This window comes from Papilio polytes, unplaced genomic scaffold, assembly GCF_000836215.1.
Source record: "Papilio polytes unplaced genomic scaffold, Ppol_1.0 DF824292.1, whole genome shotgun sequence".
Classification (NCBI taxonomy): Eukaryota; Metazoa; Arthropoda; class Insecta; order Lepidoptera; family Papilionidae; genus Papilio; species Papilio polytes.
In genome coordinates this window covers 1,051,428-1,074,733 of record NW_013524912.1, presented here as the reverse complement: position 1 = coordinate 1,074,733, position 23,306 = coordinate 1,051,428, and the positions used below count along the sequence as shown (strand labels likewise).

The window sequence follows — 23,306 nt, the reverse complement described above, 5'->3', positions numbered from 1 at the left end:
GGTTAGGAATAGATATAGAGTAGATTAAAATTATTTTATTCTTGAACAGCTGTTTTATTCACGCAGGCCTAAGGTCCAATTTGCCTTGGTATTCAAATGTAGGAAAAAACAAAGTTGTTAATTTATTATTATATACATATTAATTTTAAACAAATAATGTAATGAAAATTTGTATTGTGTCCGTTTTGATTTATAAGATGTCTGTAAAGGCGGGTTTTTACAATGCGTCATTTTACGGCGGACGTCCACGGACAAGCATTGCGTATATACATATTTCAAATATGGCGAGTGACGTTAAACTGCGTTGTACAATGCGCCTTGTATCCCTGTATGTTGATACACCTTATAATGTATTTTGCGTATCGATTATTGTGATATTCGGAACCACTAAGATATTTGATAAATACCAAACTAATTTAACGATGCCAAGTTAAGGATTTGGCAGGAAACCTTGACACTTTTTTAACGATACGATACTCGCCCACGTCCGACCGCAGAATCATGCACCGTAGAATCCAACCTTTAGACATAGAATAACAATGTAATTGTATTTTTATGATTTCGTCGATTTATCAATTTCAATGCATGTACAAAGTTTAATTATTTGTAAGAAAGTCAAATTGTATGTTAGCTTTTACTAATAGTCTGCTAACAATGCACTTAAAGACTATGTAATGCATTTTATTAAGTTAAATTTATGTTGCGTCATAATTATTATTTTTTTATTCTTTTATGGTGTGGCACTCAATTATCATTTTAATATTTAGATTTACTAAAAGAATACTGTTTGCTATATCATTTTATTTTCAGAGTTGGGAAAAACGTCCAATTTTTTTATCTGTGCCATTTTTTCTATTAAAATTAAGTACTTTGGTAAGTTGCGAAATTTTTATATTTTTTTATCATATACGAGTTTGCCTAAGTGATAGGACTAGTTTGGAAACATTTGTAACTTCATATAAGTCAAACTATCATGTTTGGCATTTTGTTTTTACCATTTCGCTTATTAATGATTTCGTATATTTTTAAAACTATCGATATATGAGCACAAATGAATATTATTTTCGAATACTAAGGTTCGAGTACCACTGAAAAAGTAGGCAGCCCTAATTTTTATCGCAGACATTCTTAGATGAATGTTTTATTTATTTTTTTTTAATATCAAGATGTCACTGCCATCTGGAGAGCTCGAATAAGATAGCATAGTTTAGTACAGTACAACAATTTCCTTTATTATAGTTTTAATTGGAATTAAATAAATTTAAAATATTATACTGGTCATATTATTTTAGTTGACAATTTCAACCTTTAATTCTTGTATATTATGAGCTATGACTATTCACGCATTTTGTAGTCTTTGTTATACTTCAACAAGTGTCATTGCAGTGAAATTTTGGGTTTAGAAAGTAGGATTAGAGCGCACGCACATCTTTGACTAAACGTTCCTACAACTGTTTAGTTGCGTTTGAACTCCCATGAGCTTGGATGTGCGCAGACTACTCGATTTTTTTGTGCAGCTAAACAGTTGAATTGACTGCGAAACAATCGACAATCTCACAAAAGTAATGCGGTAGTTTGGTCAAAGGTGTGCCCCTACTTAGTGTCTACTAAGATGCTTGTTTCGTCAACTGTTTTGGAGTTGTTATATTGGATCTGTTTCTTAGAATTAACAACTCGTGTTCCATCAAACTAATTTGTACATAAACTTGAATTTAAAACATTTGATTTCAGGAGAGTGAACAGCTATCTATTAAACTAGCGCGTACCATCTTTCGACAACATAATCACTTCCTTCAGGTGGGATTGTAGTCAAACGCTAGCTTAACAAATATATATAAAAAAACTTTTGATTTCAGAAGAATATTTCTTACGCAGTAGAAGCAAGGTAAGCAATTACCTCGGATAACCTTTTAGATAACCTCTAACTCCTTTTTTCTGTTTGAATATCTATTTTTTTATTGGCCTCAATGCACGCAAATATCTTTATATTTGCGTGCCTTAAGGACAATAAGAAATAAAAAACACAAAGAAAACACTATTTTAAGCAAACTGGTAAAGAAAGTGTATTTTTCGATTAAAATCCTTAGCTATTCCAGTCGTGAATACTGATCTGATAAATAACATAACATGAAATTTAGATTATAGGAACTTTATTACTATAAATAAGACTTTACCTTGTATATAATGTCTACTGTGGCTGGTAACATTTAAAACGAAAGGCACGGTATTTTCATTGGTCCGCAATAACTACAGCCCTCGAAATATAGCATAAGTGAATACATTAATTTATAACATTCTTAGATAGGTTTGGTATCTAATCAAAGCTATATTTTACATATCAGAACATATCAGATCGTTATAAATATTATTTATTTCACATTGCATTCATTGTGTATAAACACGTTCATACTATTTGAATAACAATTTTGAAATACATTAATATATTTTCTTTTTGGATTATTATAAAAAATTAAAATAAAAGAGTTACAAAATTAAATATTAAAATTCATTTTAAATAGTAAACATTACAAAACATTAAATGCGATTTTACATTTAAAATCCTACTCAAAATCATCGGTGCATATCGTGCAATTTGTTCTTAGTTTTAAATGTATAAATAAAATAATCGTTTACCGTTACAGTTGTTGCTACAGTATTTTTTAACTTTGTTCTGGTATAATTACTTAGACTACTGTCGGAAATAAAACGCGTGAAATAATTTAACAAGTCAATTTCGAAATAAACATGAAACAAAATAACGGTTTTCAATTAAAATTACAAAAACAATGAATAGTGAATATATTTGAATACTGTTACAACGGTTTTCGGGATTAAATATAACATAACATATTTAAACAAATAACTTGTATGATTGTAAAACAAAAAAATATTGATTTTTTTTTAATCCGACCATTATAAACATTTTACAAATGATTGTTTGAATTATATTGTATTGGTCGTGCTCGTAATAAGGTCTTGCTACATTTTCACACAATTAAATATTGTACAATTGGGAATGCAATCGAAATAAAAAAAGGTTAAAACAAGTTAAAATCTCCCTTATACAGCTGACACAGGCTGCCCACACATTTGAACGTTATAAGATCTGCATATTATGCGGAGCTTTAAAACATTCAATTCATTATTCATAACATTTCTTGCACCAAACAAAAGCGGTGTCCAAAATCGGTCCGCGGTGTAGTAAAAATACGTCTTACAAAATGCTTTAAAAAGATTAAAATAAATTGAACTAAAATCTAAACCTTACAATCTAACTAACTATCACACATATTTCCTTTTCAACTCAGACCTGTGATCAGGCTGATGTGCAATGTTACTAGTTGTACTCATTTATTATGCTTATAACAGCGTCTTTGGTACCGAAGATAAGTGCGAAAAGGCCAAAGATGAATACTAGAACATTCTTCCATGCCAGATAGTGGAAACGTCCGTAACCGATGTTCCAGAAAGTGATAACTTCAATGAATGCTGGAGCTATAAGGCCTAGTAGTGAGAAGCAGAATGCACCGATAACTCCCATGAATGGCGCTATGGTAGGGACAGCGGCCGCGAGTAGAACACACACTGTTACCATGACAGTACGCATGGCGTAGTCAGCCATTATCGGGTGCTTGGTGAACTTTTCCTTTATGCAGTTCCACATTATCTCAATGCACACAAAGAACTGAAGACCGAATGTGCAGTAGACGGCAATTGCGATCGCTATTTGAACGATTTGGGCCGGTCTGAAAAACATTATACAAATCACAACGTTTTCTTTAAAGAAAATTTTAAAACTAGATTATAACAGCAATAAACATTTACAGAGTTGAAGTAAATAAAAACTATAAATTAAGAATAAACATGCAGTTTATTATTCGTATTAACAATGAATAAAATGTATAACAAATATGTTTAAAAAGAAACTAGTTCGGAAGAAACACAATCGATAAAAGCCATACTCGTAAAGCCATTGTTAAAGTATTAACAACTATAAGTAGTGGAAGTAAAGGACTCTATGTCACGGTCAAGGTATTAAGACTAAGCTCTAACTACGCTGTTAATGAAACTAGTTTCTCATTCTATGTTACCGAGTTAGTAAAATGTTTTTTTTTAATCTTTTTAATAAATTTACGCAAGAAATAATTAAGTGGTAGGATAGCCAATTGTAATAATGATTATTGTATACTTACACCTTTTCTTGGTCCAAATTAAGATTGATTGAGTCTTTGACTTCATCGCCGTAACGTAGATAACCGAGGAAGCCGAGTAGGATGTACACAAGAGTGACTCCAGACATGCCTTTGTTCAGCACACCGCAGAATCCTAGCATAGACTTGGGCGTTTTCATAGCGTTTTCCAATGGCATAACAACTCCAATAGCTTCCATCGCGAAAATCGTCAGCGAGAAGAACTCGGGCCATTCTACTGGGGGTTTGATGTTCGATACTTTGTCAAAATCAAGACCTCCAGTGCCCACTAAATAATAGAAAGTGATTCCTAGACCGACGCCCATGAATACGTTTGCGATCATAGAAACTGGCGCTAAATATTTTAAGTTCCTAATCCAAGCCATGCAGATGAGTGGCATTAGAAGTATCAATATAATCAGTCTTAAGTCGATATCAGAACTTAGATAGTGGTTCGCCACCTGCAACAAAAAATATTACAATGGTCTAAAGTCTACGAAAACAAAACTAAGGGTTCGGTACAGTTACGCTTCGTCACGTTATACAATGCTTAATGATGACTTAATAATCAAAGCTACCTGAAATTATTAGGTAGGCTTTATAATAAGTATCTCTATTACACATATATTTTTTTGGTTACTCCAGTACTAATGATATCCATGATCTATTTTAAAGCTTGGTAATGATTTTATTTAACGAATAAAAACAACGAAGCATAAATATAACCGCACCATTGGTGTACTGTAGTTGTCCCTGAGCCGTGAGACTATCGATCTGTTCAGACTGTTTTCTACTTTTTTCATTCAATTAAGATAGAAAGAGACAACCTCTATTTGCATTTCACGCAGAATATTAGGCGTTGCAAGGCTAGTTCTACCGTTATAATCGTGTTAAAATAAGACATAGGATACTTTAAGTTCGATATCGAAATTGTAATTTGTATAAATTTAAGGAAGCGCTCAATATCCAACAGAATGGTAAACAAATCTTCCCGTGGAGGAAAACTTGTTTGAGATAGAGATTATGTTACCACGTTGTGTAAATTGTATTTACATTTTCCGGTCCCTCAACTTTGAGGGAAGTAAAGAAAACACTCATAGATAATTAATGTGTGATTATTTACCTTTAATATGTTCGTGGCAATGATCACAGTATACACCGAGCACGTGCCAAAGTAGGTCATGAACAGACTGACAAGTATGAATATTCTGTAGACAAAAAATCACATTTCAAAAAATGAAAAATAATTTATTTGAATAGAAGGTAAAGAACATTGCTTGTAGATACAATAGAAATAACATTAAATATACACAGTTTATTAGCTGTTGAATAGAATTCGGATGGTTAAATGGTTACAAATAATATTATTTATAATATTTTATGTTAATAGATAAAAAAGTATTAATGTTGTGGTTCGTTAATTACATTTTTATACCAAAAAGATTCGGAAAGTCCTAATTATAGATTTGGCAACAGTTTGCCTCGTCTAAAAATAGAATAAGCGGAAATTATTAAGACATTGGGCAATATATTTTTATTACGGCAGGGGTAACGGACTGTATTTTAATAAATTCTGCCTGTAATAGACCATCCTATTGCTTGTATGTTGGCCCTTAATTCGTTCAATACCTCTTTTTCTATAAAGATATATTACCTAAAACTGTATGCATATCGTTTTCCCCACTGAGGTCCGTTTTGCATCGCCGTTTCTGCGACTTCAGGATAGCTCATAGTCGTTCTTCTCGTCTTTCTATACAGTACGTGAGCACATTTAATCTGTTAACAAAAACATACGTAGAGTATTCATTTCGCAGTAAGACGAGTAAACAAAAGCTAAACAACACGAAAGAAATAATATTATGTTTTAAAAATCACAAACAGTATATAATTTGTAGCCTGTCTGTATATATAATATCAAAAGAATCCAATAGAGAATTTGATAAAATGGTATGTGAAACAGAACAGTACATATTGCAAAATGTATCAACTTTTTATCACAATCAATTTTGCCCGCTTATGGTAAAAGCACACACTTCGAAGCGAGATATCTAGCACTTGAAATATTAATCTCTACTTCTTGACATTAGAGCTCGGTAACATTTAAACGCCAGCTGCATAAGTTTTACATAGCTCTGCAAAAATAAACCAACATTCGCTATAAAGCATCTATAGATTTAAAAAAAACTTTCGCCAACGCTACGTAATATTAAATGAAGATGTTTGCGCTAAGATGTCATGAATCATTTTCACTTTGCGGTGCGCCACTTTTGGGGTTACGCTATACAAAAATGACAACCTGTCGGCTAGCCACTAAGTGGAAATAGCTTGTTATCGTTATAACACAGAACAGAGATATATTACAATTTGAAATAATGTATAATCTACGTAGGCGCGGGCGATAACTAGTGATGTGAAGGACTTACAAGAACGTAAGCGCAGTGGGTGCAGATGACCGCGACGAGAATGGTGAGAAAGATACCGTTGATGAGGCCGGAACTTTTGAAAGCTTTGGGCATCGCGAGGATGCCAGTACCGAGCGAAGCCTTCAGGAGATGGGTTAGTGTGTCCATGTTTCTGGAAATTGTCAACACTTTATAGCTTCTAATGTTTACTAATCTTTACAAAGGTTAATTTAGACTGTGTTTCCATTGCGGGAAAACTGTATAAAAACATGTCACCCTTTTTTTAATCTTTGTCAAAGGTGACGTTAATATGATCTAGTACTCGGCAGTGGAAACTAACGGTTATTTACATAATTGATCTTTGTCGAATGATCATAGTAGCTAGTACTACAAACACTTCAATGATAAATATTTTTGTTGTTTTATCTCCTTTACTTCAATGTGAAAACACAACGTTTTTCTCCTTCTGTTTTACCATAAGCGATAAAAATATTCATTTTGATAATTAACTTAGCATATTTTTTTTGTCAAGTCGGTAAAAATGTAGAACAAAGATCAATGAACATTATTATGACATGTAAAATATTAACACATTTGATATAAACATTCTACTAAGATAATACGGAGACTAATGAAAATGTATTTTATTCACAGTTATAGTTATCGCGCAACAGTAACGGTAATTAAATAAATAAAGCAAATATTCGCAATGCGCTTTGGAACTAGCATTTTATCAAACTGCATTGCATAAATTGTTAAATAAATGCGTCTAAAATAGCCGGAGTAACATTGAACTAAATATTTACGGATAACGTGTGTTTACGTGTGTACTCATATAATACTCCCAAATCTAACATTTATCATTAACTTGACCTTTATCCTACGGAGGGTCGGCACAGTATGTACTGTTCTCCCATAAATTTCTATCAGCCGTCATATCTGATTCCACTCCCTTCTTAATATTTACTTAATAATTACTTTCTTCGATCTTTCTCTACCTTTGTAGACAACTCTTCACTAACATTCATCATCACCAGCTCACTATACGTCCCCACTGAGGGGCTCGGAGCCTACCCTAATACGGGGTGACTAGGCCATAGTTAACCACGCTGGCCAAGCGCGGGTTGGTTGACTTCACACATATCTTTGAATTTCTTCGCTGATATGTGCAGGTTGCATCACGATGTTTTCCTTCACCGTAAGAACATCGGGTAAATTATGTACATATGAAAATTCGAAAAATCGAAAATCACATTGGTACATGACAACACTAACATTAATCTTTTTAAAATATACTCACACTTAAATGTACGAGTAAATTAGTTGTTGAATTGTTAGCACATTTACATTGAGTTTAATGCATACCTATAACAGCATTGTACAATATGATGAATAATGTAGTATGTAATATCTGCGCAGTATCTGAGATATATGAAAATTAATAGTCTTAACACGAATCTAGGAAACACTACCTTTTATATAAAGTCAATTCAACATGAAGTAGACAAGATTATCCCTACGCCTGTATCAAATAATACCAGAAAACCAATATTAAGTTGCTGTTGAACTTTCGACCTGTGTCGCAACAGCTAGGTACCCGGTAGGTTATCAAGGAGTTTTGTTTTAATCTTACGAATATTATGTTTTTATATTTTTAACGTCTATACTTACGATGTGGGATTGTCCAGTTTACGTTCAGCAAAAGGATCAAAATCCGCCGCCTCTGCATCTTTGGTCATTTCATATCTGCAGACGTGAAAGAATTTTTTAATTAAACAAAAAAATACATTATCTGTTCGCGGTAAAAAATATCAGATACTAGATAAGTTTGCTCGTCAGTTTAGTTATATTAATGTTTGTTTATTAGATTATTCTATTTTAAAAAGGACGTTGACAATTTAAACAACTGTGTACAAACATGTTGAATATTTATGATACATAATACATAATAAACATAATAGAAATATGAATTATAACCAAATAAAAAAAGATATTATAATTAACAAACTATATCTACGTATAAATTAATACACTCGGAGGTATCATTATCGACATTATTCCACGTTAAATACAATAAGAATTTAACTACAGAGAATCCAATCAAAAATGAACTTCTCTTGTTGCAACAACATTGTATGAACGGCTAAACTTATAAAAAAAAACTTGGGAAATCTTTTAAAGTTCGCTATTTATTTAACGATACGTTATAACTTTACCTAGCGAAATCCGTCGTTACCTTGGCACACTTTGATAAAAACTAAACATAGGACAATCGAGAAAGAAAATCATGCATTATATAACACACTCTAATATGATTCGATATGCGATTTTACTTAGAAGAATAAAAAGTAAACTTCAACCATTTTTTCGTAACACAGATTTAAATTTTGGTTTATAAAAATTTTAACAGTTGGGTCAGAGCTTCTGGTCTATAGTAAGTATTAAAAAATAACATACTTTTTGACGATTCTTTCTTTATTCCGTTCTTCTGGAGACAAGAATGTCTCAAGCTCCTGCTGCGGAGAAGCGCTCCCATTTGACTCCTGTTGAGTAAGATTACTGTTTACGACCGTTTTCACTGCAGAAACATTTATATAAACATATGTTCTATCCCTATCATTTATCTTAATAAAGTAGATATAACAAGTTTTTGTACTCGTTGTTAATTATTCACATTTTATCTTACCCAAACATATAAAATAAAGAAATAAGAAGATTATTTTTGCTACAAAATAAAAACACGAGAACTGGCATCACTCGCTTTGTTTGTGATTGTTTTGTATTACAAGTTAAAGTTAAAAATATACACGGATAATAAAAGAGATTCTCGCTTGCAAAGAACCATAAGAGTCTCAAATCTGACGGGTTTATGATATGACTAAGGTATTTTAGTCATAAATATTGTCAATAATTTAAGGATTACCAGTTAAAGATAGAGTTACGGATAGAGTTGTTAAAATATAAAATACTTGAAAACAACTGCAACCTTGTTTCTTTTGTTTATGAGTGTATAATTATTAATAATAAAGTATAATACTTACATTAACCATTTTGATAAATTTTGCTTGTCTCTCGAACTATCTGTAAAGAAAATAATATATTATTGGTTGCCTTCTCTATGTAAATTACAAAATTATTAAACTAATTAGTCACACTCAAATACGTAAGCAATATTGATAATAACAAATGCAAATGCATTAAAATATAATCATTATATACTACGTAACGAGTGGCTTTACATTTTAATAATTTTCCGTTGTAAGATCAAAGCTCATATCCGGATTGCTGTCTTGTTTGACCTACTAGCATTAATTTTACTGCACATCAACAATACGTGTTTGATTTCTACTAGTAAAATAAAGTCAACTTAATAGGGCGTAGCGTAGGCAAAAAAAATCAATACTGTGTGGGCCTTACCTTTCATGCACACCGTAATAAAGTCATCGGTCTACCCAGCTATTGGGAACTAACACGCATTTCAGTTCATACAAGCATGACTTGTAAAATCAACAAAAATGTGAAATAAAACAGACGGTACGGTGTTAACGTGCATTAGCGTTTGTAACAGGTATGACAATGAAAACGTAATGAGGATTAATAAACAAAAGTGACCATGATGTTTCGAAATACGTAGTAGAATCCGGAACTTGACGAGAGTAAATAAAAGCTGTTTATATACGTAAGTAATGTGACATTGGAATCATTTTACAGCGTAATTTTATTGTAGTAAAGTTATCTTACTTATTACTATTATTATAAGTGCGAAAGTTTAGTTGACGGAATGTATGTTAGAGTTTGTACCCTAAGGGGCTGAACAGATCTTGATGAAATTTGAATTTGCTTACGTATTTTTTCAATTCCGCGCGGACGGCGTCGCGGGCGAAAGCTAGTGTTACCATAGATATTTGTTTTAAGCTTCTGTTACATCTAGTTTTACCATATCTGTAACTTGTATGCTCGTGTCGTGAAAAACGTTATCTATCTGTAATCCATAATCAGAACTCGTCGCTCTGGTTCAAGGTCATGACGGAAATAGCTTATCTACATTTTATCTTTACAATTCAATTTATCAGTTTTAAGTACAGTACTTACCAGTGAATTTGTTTTTTAGGTATATAAGTAAAATCAATAATTTCTATAATGCACTTTATGAAAGCATTGCACTGGTCGAGTTGCTTTTTACAAATGGCCGTAATTTAAGATGGCCATGGCAGCTAATTTTACAAAGTGGAAAACGTGCAAGCGGCTACTTGATTTCGTTAAAATGAAGTGACCACTGCTTACAGAAATGCATTAAAAGATTGAAGATTCGTTGTTTTGTTGTTTACTTTTATTAGACATTGTACTGATAAAGGATATTTCACCATTACGAATATTCCTACCCCCGTCAAATAAAACAAAAGAAAAAGTTGTATAGGAGAGAGTAAAAGAATTTCTCGTTTATACTAGCTTTCGCTCGCGACTCCGACCGCGTGGAATTTAAAAAAAAAACAAAAGAGAGTAGCCTATGTATTCTTCCAGACTGTCCTCTACATCTATATCAAATTTCATAGAAATCCATTCAGCCGTTTGGGCTACAAACTCTAACAAACATCCATCCATCCATACATCTAAACTTTCACATTTATAACATTAGTATGATTAGTATGATAATATGATTTAGACGAAACATTACATTGACACGAAAAAATTACGGTTGAATATTTTAAGACCGTTTACCTTTATTGTAATAATATTTATAGCTATTCTTTTGATTAATAACACGTTCCTATCCTTAACCAATTGTTCAGTTCACGCTTTTACTTTATCTTAAAGTTATCGGCGTGTTAAGTTGCGCGGAGTCATGGTCCAAACGTGATTTAAATACGTACTTGTTTAATCTACCGTTAAAATACGTCGACAGTTACGTCAAATGTTTTGTTCATTGTTACGGTGAGTTTCCACTAACGTAACTTGTACATAGAAACATATTAGAACAGTTTTTGCAGAAAGAATGAAAGCTTACTGTTTTTGTTGTGGGTGCAAAAATCCAGTAACTTGTATCTATTGTAAGTAAAATAATAAATAAAATAAAAAATAAATGTCCGAGACAAAAATATCTAAATGAAATGTTTCTTATAAGTTTGGCATTTAATCGTAAGACGATTGTTTGCGTGACGTTAATGTTTACTAGTATAAACTAAAAAATTTTGCATCGGGAAAAATGTAGTACATAATAATCAAAAGTGAAATACTAAAACGTTTGTTAAAATGTCCATTAATGTTATTTTTTTATCTAAAACAAATTAAATCCCAATACCATAAAAAACACAATATTCCGTTTTAGTGTTATAAAAATATTAAATACAGCATCATAAATATATAAATATCGCGACTAATTATGTTATTAAAATTTACAATAAAAACTTCAGAAATAAAAAAAAAACACAACAAAAAAATTGTACCCGAATTACTTTTAATGTGAATATTGAATTGTCATTGAAAGCTTCCGAAGCCTCTTTACATACATCATTTTTGTGCGCCGAACGTTCCATCTAGATGTTTATATCTATGGTCACAAAGACATAAATAAGCTAACAATTTCTTCAGTATAACGCAAAAGTTCACGATAAAATGTATCCGGTAGAGATGGGTAATTAAACCAAAATTGTTGACTTGCTGATCAGCTCTCGGTGCATAGATGAGCCAGCTCAATATGTACCTTCTCAAAGGTATCATTTGCTTAAGTTGCATGTCACCGAACAGCTCGTGGCATGTTTACATTGGGTTGAGCTGTGAACTGCTAATTTAGTTGTTAAGCCGCAGCTCAACGGTGTAAGGCTATATGAGCTGATCTCTTAAACCGGTTCAGAGCAGATTTACACACTAGTCTAATCTAGTATCCGGTCGACCTATGACTTCTTACGTCTTTTTCTCCGTATTTAGCTAATGGGTACAGATCCGTTCCTTCCCGTCAAACTGTTTGCAAATTGCATCCGTTATGTTATGTTTCCATTGTCCAAGATACAGGTATAGAGGACAAATAAAAACTTTGTGCCTGTACCTCGTTATTAAAAATCACAAAACTGATTGTCTAGGATTATATTTTTAGATACCTAAGTTAATTCAGTATCATTATTTTTAATCCATTATTAAAGAAAAACATTGATTTCAACTAAGAACTAAGCATGTAAGGATTTTAACAGTGATAGTATCAGATCCTTAAAAGAAGGACAACAAAAACCTTGTTAGTTAGTTATATACCTTTGGAGTAACATATGTTTTTTATTATATGCTTGTTCTTACACCATTCAACGTGAACTTCAAACTTGTTTGACTGGTATTATTAAGTAACAGCCGGGGGCTCGGCTCGCTTAATAAAAGCACATACTATGTATATTAGAAATGTATGTATGTTTAGTATTCATAGCTTACTTTATTGGCAATGTCCGACTCTGACGTCTGTATATAGGAATTATATAATTATTTATCTTATTCAATGTTAACTTGTAAATACATAATTCATTTTCTGAAATAATATCAATGGTGAATTATTATTCTTGGAAACGTAATTCCAAGATGTAGTAACAAATTTTTGTTTTAGTTTACCAATAGTGTTGTTATTGTTATATAGAATCGGTTATATTGCAACAAAATACTGTAAATAATGTTACAATGTAATAACTATCAACAATAATATACCTTGAGTTATGTTTAACATACAAATAAATTATGAAACATTTGTTTATATAGGACACACAGCTAAGCATAATGGCGATTTTGCATCTATTCAATTGAACCGTAATGTTTTGTTATTCTAAGTGCGCACTCGATGCCTGGTGGTGGAATGTTCTCTGCACTGTACACTTCAATAGTATTCTCTGATACTGTACATGTACATTTGTACATACATAATTCAAAATAGCCAATCATTGAAGCTACCTGTGCAAAGAATTTAAAAAAAAATAATTTTATTGTACATTGTTGTCGTTGACAATTGCCTCGTCAAAATTTAAGGTAGACTTCAAGCCCCTCAGGGGGCACTTATAGCTGATGATGACAAAAAATTGACATTCCCTTTGTCAAAATTCCACAAGATCATAAAACATTTAAAGTTACTTTACATGTGAAGGTTAGTAGTTTGGATAGCGGGTCTTCTTCTTCATCTTTCTCCTTATCCTGCTCCCGTAGATTCGGCGCAACAGTTTTTTGTCCTCCACATAACTCTATCATACGTCATCTCAGTCATCACCCCCTTTTTGATCATGTCAACTTTCACGCAATCACTTTCTAGGTATACCTCGACAAATTTACCCTTCCACACTCATAAATATATCGATATAGTGCAGTTTTCTCTACCTGCAGCCCTACCTGTAAATCTCGCTGTTTAGTGAAATGAAATAAAAGTATATAAATTGACCTTTACAATTGGTATGTGTGTAATTTACATACGACTAGAAATAATAATTAAAAATATATTTTCAATACGAGTATGTGCTCTTTGTACACTTCAATATAATTGAAGTGGTGTGGCATACAAGTGGTGTGTTGTCTTCGAGAATAATAGAGAATAAATATTATTTATTTGTTTGAAACAAACAGAGCAGTACTCTTGATTATCCCTGCTATCTTAATTTGTGTCAGTAGCGATAATTATGAAGTATTCATGTTTGTATAAACAAGAATAACCGATTGCATTGTGTAAGTTAAGAACAATAAGTTTCTGGTGAAAATGTTTGATACTCTGTGGTTTATTTCTATCGAGACACTTGTGTTGAAAATACATTGCTATCTGTCTCACTCCCTTTGAAACAACGATACAATTCTAGTGAATTCTTTGAAGTACATGTTTTAGTATCTAATTTCTAAAGGCGATTGTTTATTATTACAAGAAACCTTTTTAAGCATGTTCTAAACATTAATTTATGGTGTTCAGAAAAAGCGGAACATTACATTTGTTTTGTATTAAAATGTTTTTTATAATTAGTTGATTGTAGGTTCTCTTATTAATATCGACTACTGACAGTCACTCAGTAATAATTAGAACAGTTGCACATAGTACCAACGTAAATTCTCTATTTTGGTTACACCTACACTGCGGTTTGTGGTTATTTTAGCGATATGTTATTGTGGGAATTTCGTAGAATGCGATTCAATAAATTGGTACTTGACTAGAAAGTAAGACAAAGCGTGTCAGAGTGCGTTTACTTTAAACTTTGAGTGATAATCGTTACCCGAAATTTATTAGGAAATGAGACAGGATTTTTTGTTTACTGTCACGTCTCATTTAAGACTTTCTTATTGGACTTATTTGTGACGATAATAGTGTTTCGCCTAATAAAAAAAATTATCGACATTTTTGCTAATCGTAAAATGTACGTCACTAGTTGGCGTCATTATAGATTGTGGCGCCAATAAACGAAGTCTATACAGGCGTTATCGAAGCGAGAAATCTCTAATTATGTTTGCGTGGTTTATGGACAGTTACAGTATTGGGTTCACTTCGCGACCAAGTCCTAAGTGAATGATCACGTGCATTCAATGTCGTGCAAAACGAGACATCGTACTTATCGAAATATTGATTACCTGATTTATTATATATTTTATGATGTTATTAAAATAATTAGCTGTGACATGATTAATCGGAATATTACAGATACAATTAATCTGACAGAGGTGATAATAAAAACGGTAGAAATTAATTGTTTTTATTAGTCACCGCATTTTTCTTATAACTGGCAATATTTTAAGACAACTATGGGATAGGACAATTTACTCTTTTTTAATGTTTTTAGTAAAGCTTTCTAGTTAAATAAAGATTACACGCACACATAACAGAACCATGTAAAAATAATATATACGACCTTACCAAATGTAACATTCTTATTTATAAAACAATAGGAAGAGATATGTCTAAAGTCGAATAACAATTCAGACGAAATCAATTTCAGATTTCAAATGTCTGGAACACTATATCAGTGTCAAAATAAAATGGTGGCAAAATTGACTAAATATTTAAATGTAGTCCCAATGTATATCTGTATCTGAATAATGTTTTATTTACAGCGGATTTTCATTTATTTACCACTTATAGAATATCTATTAGTCTCTGAGAAAAAAATGAGTTTTTCTTTCAGTTTCTTTTACAATAGCTATTATGCTTAAGCTATTTTCTTGGTTAAGTTTATTTTGTTTACACACTGTCTGTGATTATAAAATTGTAGAACACTTTAAATATTGATTTGTTATCGTAAACATTGTCGTTAAGTAAATAAATTACTACATCACATATGATGTCTTATCACACAAAAATATGTTTACTTACATTATGGATTGCAATCTTTTAAAAATGATATAGTAAATGAATTAACTTACGATTATTTCTTCAGTGGCAACTACCAAAACATAGAGATTTTAGTTCTTCCATATATAATGTAGGTACACTAATCAAATAAAATAAACAAATATTTTCTTAATTGTGAACTGCAACAAAGGACTACGTACTTCAATAAAGAGATTTGTGATAACACTCGAGTGACTATAAGTATGTACCTAAACATTGAAGTAGCGGAGCATACGTGAGACAAAGAAATTTTAAAATACGACACAATCTAGGCGCGTGGCCAAATCTACTACATCAAATACTCTATAAGCCATATCATACTTGTTTCTTTATAGTAGTAACTAGATTCTTAGAACTATTAAATAATCCTCTAAATAAATTGTAACACGACAGAAAAATCAACTAATTGGGTTAATAGATTTTTTTAGAAAACCAACATTTAATTTTAAGTAACCGTTGCTTAAAGTAATATTGTACATACTAATTTCACATCTACGAGTACTTAAAACAATATCTATATTACGTCTGTATTATCTCAAAGAAGTCAGTCACTGTTAAACACATGTTTTAACTCTGACCGAATTGATACGAATATCACCGTAGTTATACGGTTAACCATATATATGTACTAGCTTTCGCCTGCGACTACGATCGTGTGGGATTAAAAAAAACAAAAACGAGTAGTCTACGTGTTCTTCTAGACTATCCTCGGCATCCATAACAAATTTCATCGAAATCCGTTGAGCCGTTTAGGCTACAAACTCTAACAAACATCCATCCATCCATCCGTCCATCTAAACTCATTTATAATATTAGTCTGATGTCTACACTGCTTACGGTGGTGTAGTTATATTTATATTCAAGATCGCATTACCCAAGTCTGCGCGTTTAATTTGTCAAAAAATCGCGCCGAGGTTGACGTAAGTTTCGACTGAAACGTGTCAGACCCGACCTTTGCTATTGTACCGATACATTTCAGTACAACAGCTAAAGTAATAGTCATTTACATAACCAAGCCCGGCAATGTATACCCGATGACACCTCTATTCAAAATCGGATTGTTTAGACTACAGTTAACAATGTTACTTGCTTAGGTATCTAAGTGTGTACTTATTGTACGCAAAAAAATATTTCCCTGTTTTTGGCGCAAAAAAGAATTTCTAGGACTGGGATTTATTGGGAATTAATTACATTCTTATGAATTCATTCATTCGCATTTGTATGCTATCAAAGCAAGTAATGATATGTTTATCTCTGTTTTTTTAAACGAGAGTGAGAGGGATGCTTTACGAAGATGTGTTAAGAAATTGGCATCTCACTGTAAGCAATTGTTTCTTATTACTTTGATGCCGGACTTCTGATGTGATAAAATAGGTTAATGAACCGGAAGGTATACAGTAAATGCATTCTTTTAGGCTATCACCTTGTATATGGCATTGAATTGGTCCGTTATAACAAATATTATGAGAACTTAATCAAAATATTAGCACGGTTTCGATAAAAAAGACTGTATGATAGCCGGTAAATGTTTTATAATCGCAAGGATTGTTAACTTTTAACCTTTTACTAGATTGAGGCGCCACCGAACGTCTTATTTGGAATTACAATTTTTCAAATTCTTTATAAAAACAATTCAAACATGGCATATTATTGTACAATTCCTTTACAACTCCTTAAATTATTCTACTTTTTAATGGTTCACCTACATTTTAATGATTTGTTGAAATTTAAAAATTTAAAAATATTGTGGATCTCCACCAATACACTTTATAAATAATTATTGATATCTTCCTAACACTGAGTTTCTGAAGTTTCCATTTTATTGTTACCTAGTGATTCATTAGTGTTAGGTTGACCGTTATTTATTCATTAATTTATTAATATAGCTGGAAAACCGGTTATAAGTCGTATTGATGTACAAAAACGTTACATTTGCAGTGTTTTTTTTACTTTTGGTTTTTCCTTTCAGTTTGTGGACACCAGTCGAGATCTTCAACCGAGTTTGTATTTGTAGTGATGGGCATGATTTGCCAAATTCGATAAATATAAATAGTGATGTAATGTTAAGAATTAGCAATGTATACAATTTATTACATAAGAATTATTTAAATATTGCACAAGTCTTTTTTTAAGAAAATGCTGCGTTGTCATATTCACCTGATAATAGATATTAATAACTTTAAGAAGAACGATAAGATGTCTACGAAATTTTGCTGATAAAAAACTTTGTTTTCAAACAGTTATTAGTAAAAATATGTATACGAATGTAAGTTTTGATTTTAAGTTTAGTATATAGATATTATGAAAAAATACAAGTGACTCTTTCAAAGTTTAAACACTAGTATCTACAGCTCGAAACACTATATGTAATATATAAGCTCTAGCTTACATTACTAGCTTGCCGGTATAAATAAAACGTAGACATTTATTTCGCAGACATCTGTATAAATTTAAATATCTACATATTTGAATAATATGCATAATACTTTTCTTATGTATCGACGGCTTGGCCTTAATGAATATGAAGTTTTGCGTTTCCGCCCGTGCCCTATGTAAACACATAGGATATAGGTATATATAATCTGTACATTTATATTACTACTTCATTCTAAAATATTGTGCAATGAGATAAAATTACTAATGTTCTAAAAATAGATTATTTCGCGTCCAAATGTCGGTGGTTTCGTAGATATTACGACGAAAGATGTTTTATATTTCGTCGTAATACCTACTACTAGGGTAAGTCACAACACATTCATTCAAACTCCATAAAATAACATCAGAATCTGACAATAAAGGTCTTATTTAAATCATTGAGTTAAAAATAAAACATAAAGGCATAGTACACAAAAAATTCTCTTTAGAAAAATTGTATGTTTCACCTACGACCTACGAGGCCAGTGAAAATTATATTAACTAATAATAAAGTGAATTACAATTAGAATATTAGATCAAATCAGTGTGAGAACAAAGGTTAACAATGGCCTGTGGGCTGTGTCAGAACGGGATATCATTCAAAGGGCCAATAACCGTCGTAGAAAGGTCCTTCATAGTAGTTAATTGATGGCTGCCCTGGTGACCTTCTAAATATAACGCCGAGCGATTCGATTTACGACCTACTGAAAATTTTGTACGAGTTATTTATAACTATTGATATTTTCTATAATTTCTGATGAACTGATTTTACTCCTCGAGTTATAATTATAAAAAATATATATAAAGGCCAAGAGCGTCGGTGGCTCAGTGGTTTAAGCACGTGACTTGTAATCTACAGGTTTTGGGTTCGAATCCCGCCATGTAGCAATGTGATTTTGAATTTTTTTTAATTTTCATATGTACATAACTAGTTCGCTAGGGGCTAGTAGTAGCTAGTAGTAGCTAGTAGACTACAACCCTCCGGTTTAAAAATGAGGATACTTTGGTGATTACATTTGTAAAACGATACTTTGAATAATCCGGAGGAGGCTTTTTACCGCTCTTGGCGGCCCTTACACATAACAAGAGGAAGAAAAATAACAATAACATAGTTACTAATTATTATTTTTGTATTGTTATCAACATAAATATAGATTAACGCTAGATGTCCTTAATTGCAATCCTTTCAGATTCTTTTTAATGTAATAGTATACAATAGTTAATACCTACTTCTAAGTTATAATGTAAATGTTATGTATGTACATATGTGTGTAATGGGAAATAATAGCTTTATTATTATTATTATTATTATTATGTACATAACTTACCCGACGTTTATACGATGAAGGAAAACATCGTGATGCAACCTGCACATATCGGCGGAGAAATTTAAAGATATGTGTGAAGTCAACCAACCCGCACATGGCCAGCGTGGTTGACTATGGCCTAGTCACCCCTTATTAGGGTAGGCTTCGAGCCCGTCGGTGGGGACTTCGGTGAGCTGGTGATGGATATATAGGCCAAAATAAAAAGTTTGGGTGCAGAATAGGAATTTGAACGTCATATTTTTATTTTCTTGTATTAGTAATTTCTAATTATAATTGATTTATGGCAAAAATAAATTATTTATGATTTTATTATTTTAGTTATAGATTTGTTTTTATTTAAAGTTATGATTTCAATTGTTTTTAGTGAACTGTACTGTTAGGTGAGAATCAAACCCCGACTATAATTACTTCAGCACTTTACTGGATTTTCATACATACTAATAACATGATTTTTTTTATACTTATTGTATTATATTTAATAAATTATTGTAATTGTTCTTAGCGATATTAATTTAAACAATGAACCACAGTGAACAAGCCGTCCCGCCAGAAATGCGCGCCAATATATCCATCCTTCTAATGACATTGACAGCTGTCAGTTAGAGATGTGACGTTTATGTCAATAATCTAGTGTTGCGCTACTTCTACGGCGCGGTACTATTTCTTTTCTTAACATTATGGAACATTCAATTCATTTCAACGTTATTACGGGAATGAGTATATAAGGTAAACAGTTAGTATGTTCTTTTTGAAACACACGGAAAAACATAGAAAATGTTAAATATATTTAAACTCATTACGACGTGATAGGACAGTTACATGAGGAAAATCGAAAGCAATATTGTCATGTTTAAAACATTTAATAACATGCGTACGCGTGTGTTTCACTCCACTTTAGTTAAAAGTTCACAATAAACGATAAAGTACCGGTGGAACGTAAATTACTTAACATGACGATTTTACATAAAAATAAAACCGATATTATGTGCTGAAAAAACATACAGCATTGCCATGTAGAAGAAGCATTGTATATTGCTGAGCAATTCTGTATGTTTTTCAAAGGTATATAATGAAACCATATATATTAAAGTAATAATTTAAAAAATCGAAGGAAATCCTCAGTAACACTATATGAGCATAGTTAACAAACTCCTACAAGTTTTGCCCCAAAATAGTAAGAGCAACTAAAACAATTGTCTGACGTACGTTGTGGAAGTTTCTTCTCCAGTGTTATAAGAACAATCAGACTTATTATTTTAATATATTACTAGTTTATACCTCTTTATTTAAGCCCATTATATCACGTAGAACTAGTTTACTCATAGTGAATGCAGACAATTTTAAAAAGAAATTTCTTCCTTTTAAAAAATCCCCTCATAATAATCCCCCGGTTAAATGTTTGCCTTTGAATTCTCTCCCTCTTAAAACCACCCTTTGTTTGTTATATTAGTACAGTTAGCAACACTGCTTGTTACCGACATCGCTGTTATATCCGTCAAATACTTTTTTGTAAACTTGATCTTTTAGTTATTAATATCTGTGAAAGTTAGATGCCTAGTTAATTGACTAGGTTAACAGTCATTTTATTTATTTCCTTTAAATACGAAGTCAATCATACTTGACCCAAAGCAGTCATGTAAAGACTTTAATAAATGAAATATTTTTACTTTGCAGTTAAAGGGAAGGTGAACAAAGATTTCGTTACAAAATGATAATTTAGCTTATGGGTATAATATTTTTCGAATACTTTAGCGTATCGGACGCACGAAAAGTCGCTTGCGCGGGACGGTTATAGGTGTAGCCGGGCGAACATGGATGCGGCGGGGGCAGGGTACGGATTAGCTACTAAATACATTAAAACTCTCTATACCTTATTTATATGTCCACTAACAATATTAAATACTAAGGGCCTGACCCACCAAATTGTAAATTGTCTGATAACAATTCAACGTGTAAGATATGTGATGGAAATATAATTTTGTTCCCTTATCGGACAGTGCCGTCATTTTTAAGCTATCTCAGCCTCTATCAGCCTTTGGTGGGACAAGCCCGTTAGTGTAGTCGTAACTTATACTCTTTTAAGTACCTCATGAATTTATTATTTAATATAGTGTGAGTGTAAATAATGTAAGTTACTTTACCACTAAACATTTTGTAGATTTGTTATTACAAACAAAAATATAGGATCTTATAATACATTATTCAAAATGGATGCAGCGAAGCAACCTGAGTAACGCTAGTTACGTTCATATGAAATTAAAAACGCCCTAAAAGTTTCAATAAATATACTAGCTTTCGCTTCGACTCCGACAGCAAAAATTTAATTAGTTGTCTATGTGTTCTTCCAAACTGTTCTACATCTATGCTAAATTTCATAGAGATCAGCCGTTTAGGCTGTAAACTGTAACAAACATCCATCCATCTATACTTTCACATTTACAATATTATTAGGGTATATAATTTTTTAATTATATAGGTAAGAGTTGAATCTCAACGAAGAAGATTTTGGCATTTAATATTGCCAAATGTAATTATTTACAATACTGAACCTACAATAAAAACCTACTACCGACGCATATGTACGATTATAGCAAATCTTTCCTAATTTTTTTCTCTTTTCTAAGAGTAGCACTCTATCTTTTTAAAGATAAAAATCCTCTCAATAATGATTAAAAAAAATATATAATAGGTACAAGTACGTATTAATATATCGTAGCGGTGTCAGATATTAGTAGGTCATTGGTTCATTGGTTAGTGGGTACTGTACTGTATGCAGTGTGCGATTAATTTAACGGATTACGGAAGTCATCGACCGCTAGTGTTATAGTTTTTTATTATACGTTCAAAGTGTACCGTACAATTATCGTAGTACTATATACAACACATGTTACCTACTTCATGTTCTATCTAGTAATTATCCCGAAAATTGGGTCACATTATATAATAAAAGTAGGGAAGCGAAATTAATAAATATTATGTTAGATGAATGTTTTTTGTTAATGAAGATAAATTATGTTAGAAATAATGAAAGATAAGATAACGAAGATGACCTAGATTTCGAAAGTGCGAGCTAAACCTATATATATTCTACATTGACAATAATTAATTTACTTATGTTTAAACGAAAATAAAAAAGAACAGTATTATAACATGAAAAAATAAATTATAATATGCAAATGATAAACCAATGCCGACGTTCTTTCGGTTCGGCGAAACAGTAACTACTTGATACACAAACATGCAGCTGTTTATAATAACTTAAATTTAGCGAAATTAAATAAAATCTTATTATAAAAACTTACCAATCCGTTCAATTTGTAGCAGCTGTTGATACGACGAATAGGTTATATTCACGATTCGGCCCGCCACGTGTTGTTAAAAATATGCAACCGCGGACGACCACCCGGCGCGTACGTTAAAAACGGAATGAACGAACGACGAACCACGAAACAAGTTTACAGTATTGTACTGTACGCACAACGTGCATAGCAAGGAAAAACGATTGTTGCGTCATAAAAGAAGAGAAGGGGTTATTACTGTAACGTCGATATTAGACGTCCGACGGTGTAAAAACGTTAAACGTTATAAACCGACAAATTTTGATTCACACTATATCGAATCATATTTCATACAAATAATACCATCTTTA

At 31.9% G+C, this 23,306-nt stretch overlaps 1 protein-coding gene across 1 annotated transcript; it reads right to left on the bottom strand.

The window, feature by feature from the left end:
- Positions 1-2,498: 2,498 nt before the first annotated feature.
- Positions 2,499-23,095, bottom strand: LOC106102899 (proton-coupled amino acid transporter 4-like). The gene is made up of 9 exons (XM_013282519.1): positions 22,960-23,095; positions 9,634-9,673; positions 9,050-9,135; positions 8,264-8,338; positions 6,614-6,764; positions 5,845-5,966; positions 5,314-5,398; positions 4,194-4,651; positions 2,499-3,746 (listed from the first exon to the last, which is right to left on the bottom strand). The coding sequence occupies exons 2-9, from the start codon at positions 9,640-9,642 to the stop codon at positions 3,338-3,340; spliced, it is 1,395 nt and encodes a 464-aa protein (XP_013137973.1). The 5' UTR covers positions 9,643-9,673; positions 22,960-23,095; the 3' UTR covers positions 2,499-3,337.
- Between the last annotated feature and the right edge of the window lie 211 nt (positions 23,096-23,306).

Coding starts and splice junctions, on each gene's coding strand:
- LOC106102899 (XM_013282519.1), bottom strand. Junction 6,765..8,263: donor AAACTGGACAATCCCACATC/GTAAGTATAGAC, acceptor GACAATTTCCAG/AAACATGGACACACTAACCC. Junction 5,967..6,613: donor CCCACTGCGCTTACGTTCTT/GTAAGTCCTTCA, acceptor TTTTGTTAACAG/ATTAAATGTGCTCACGTACT.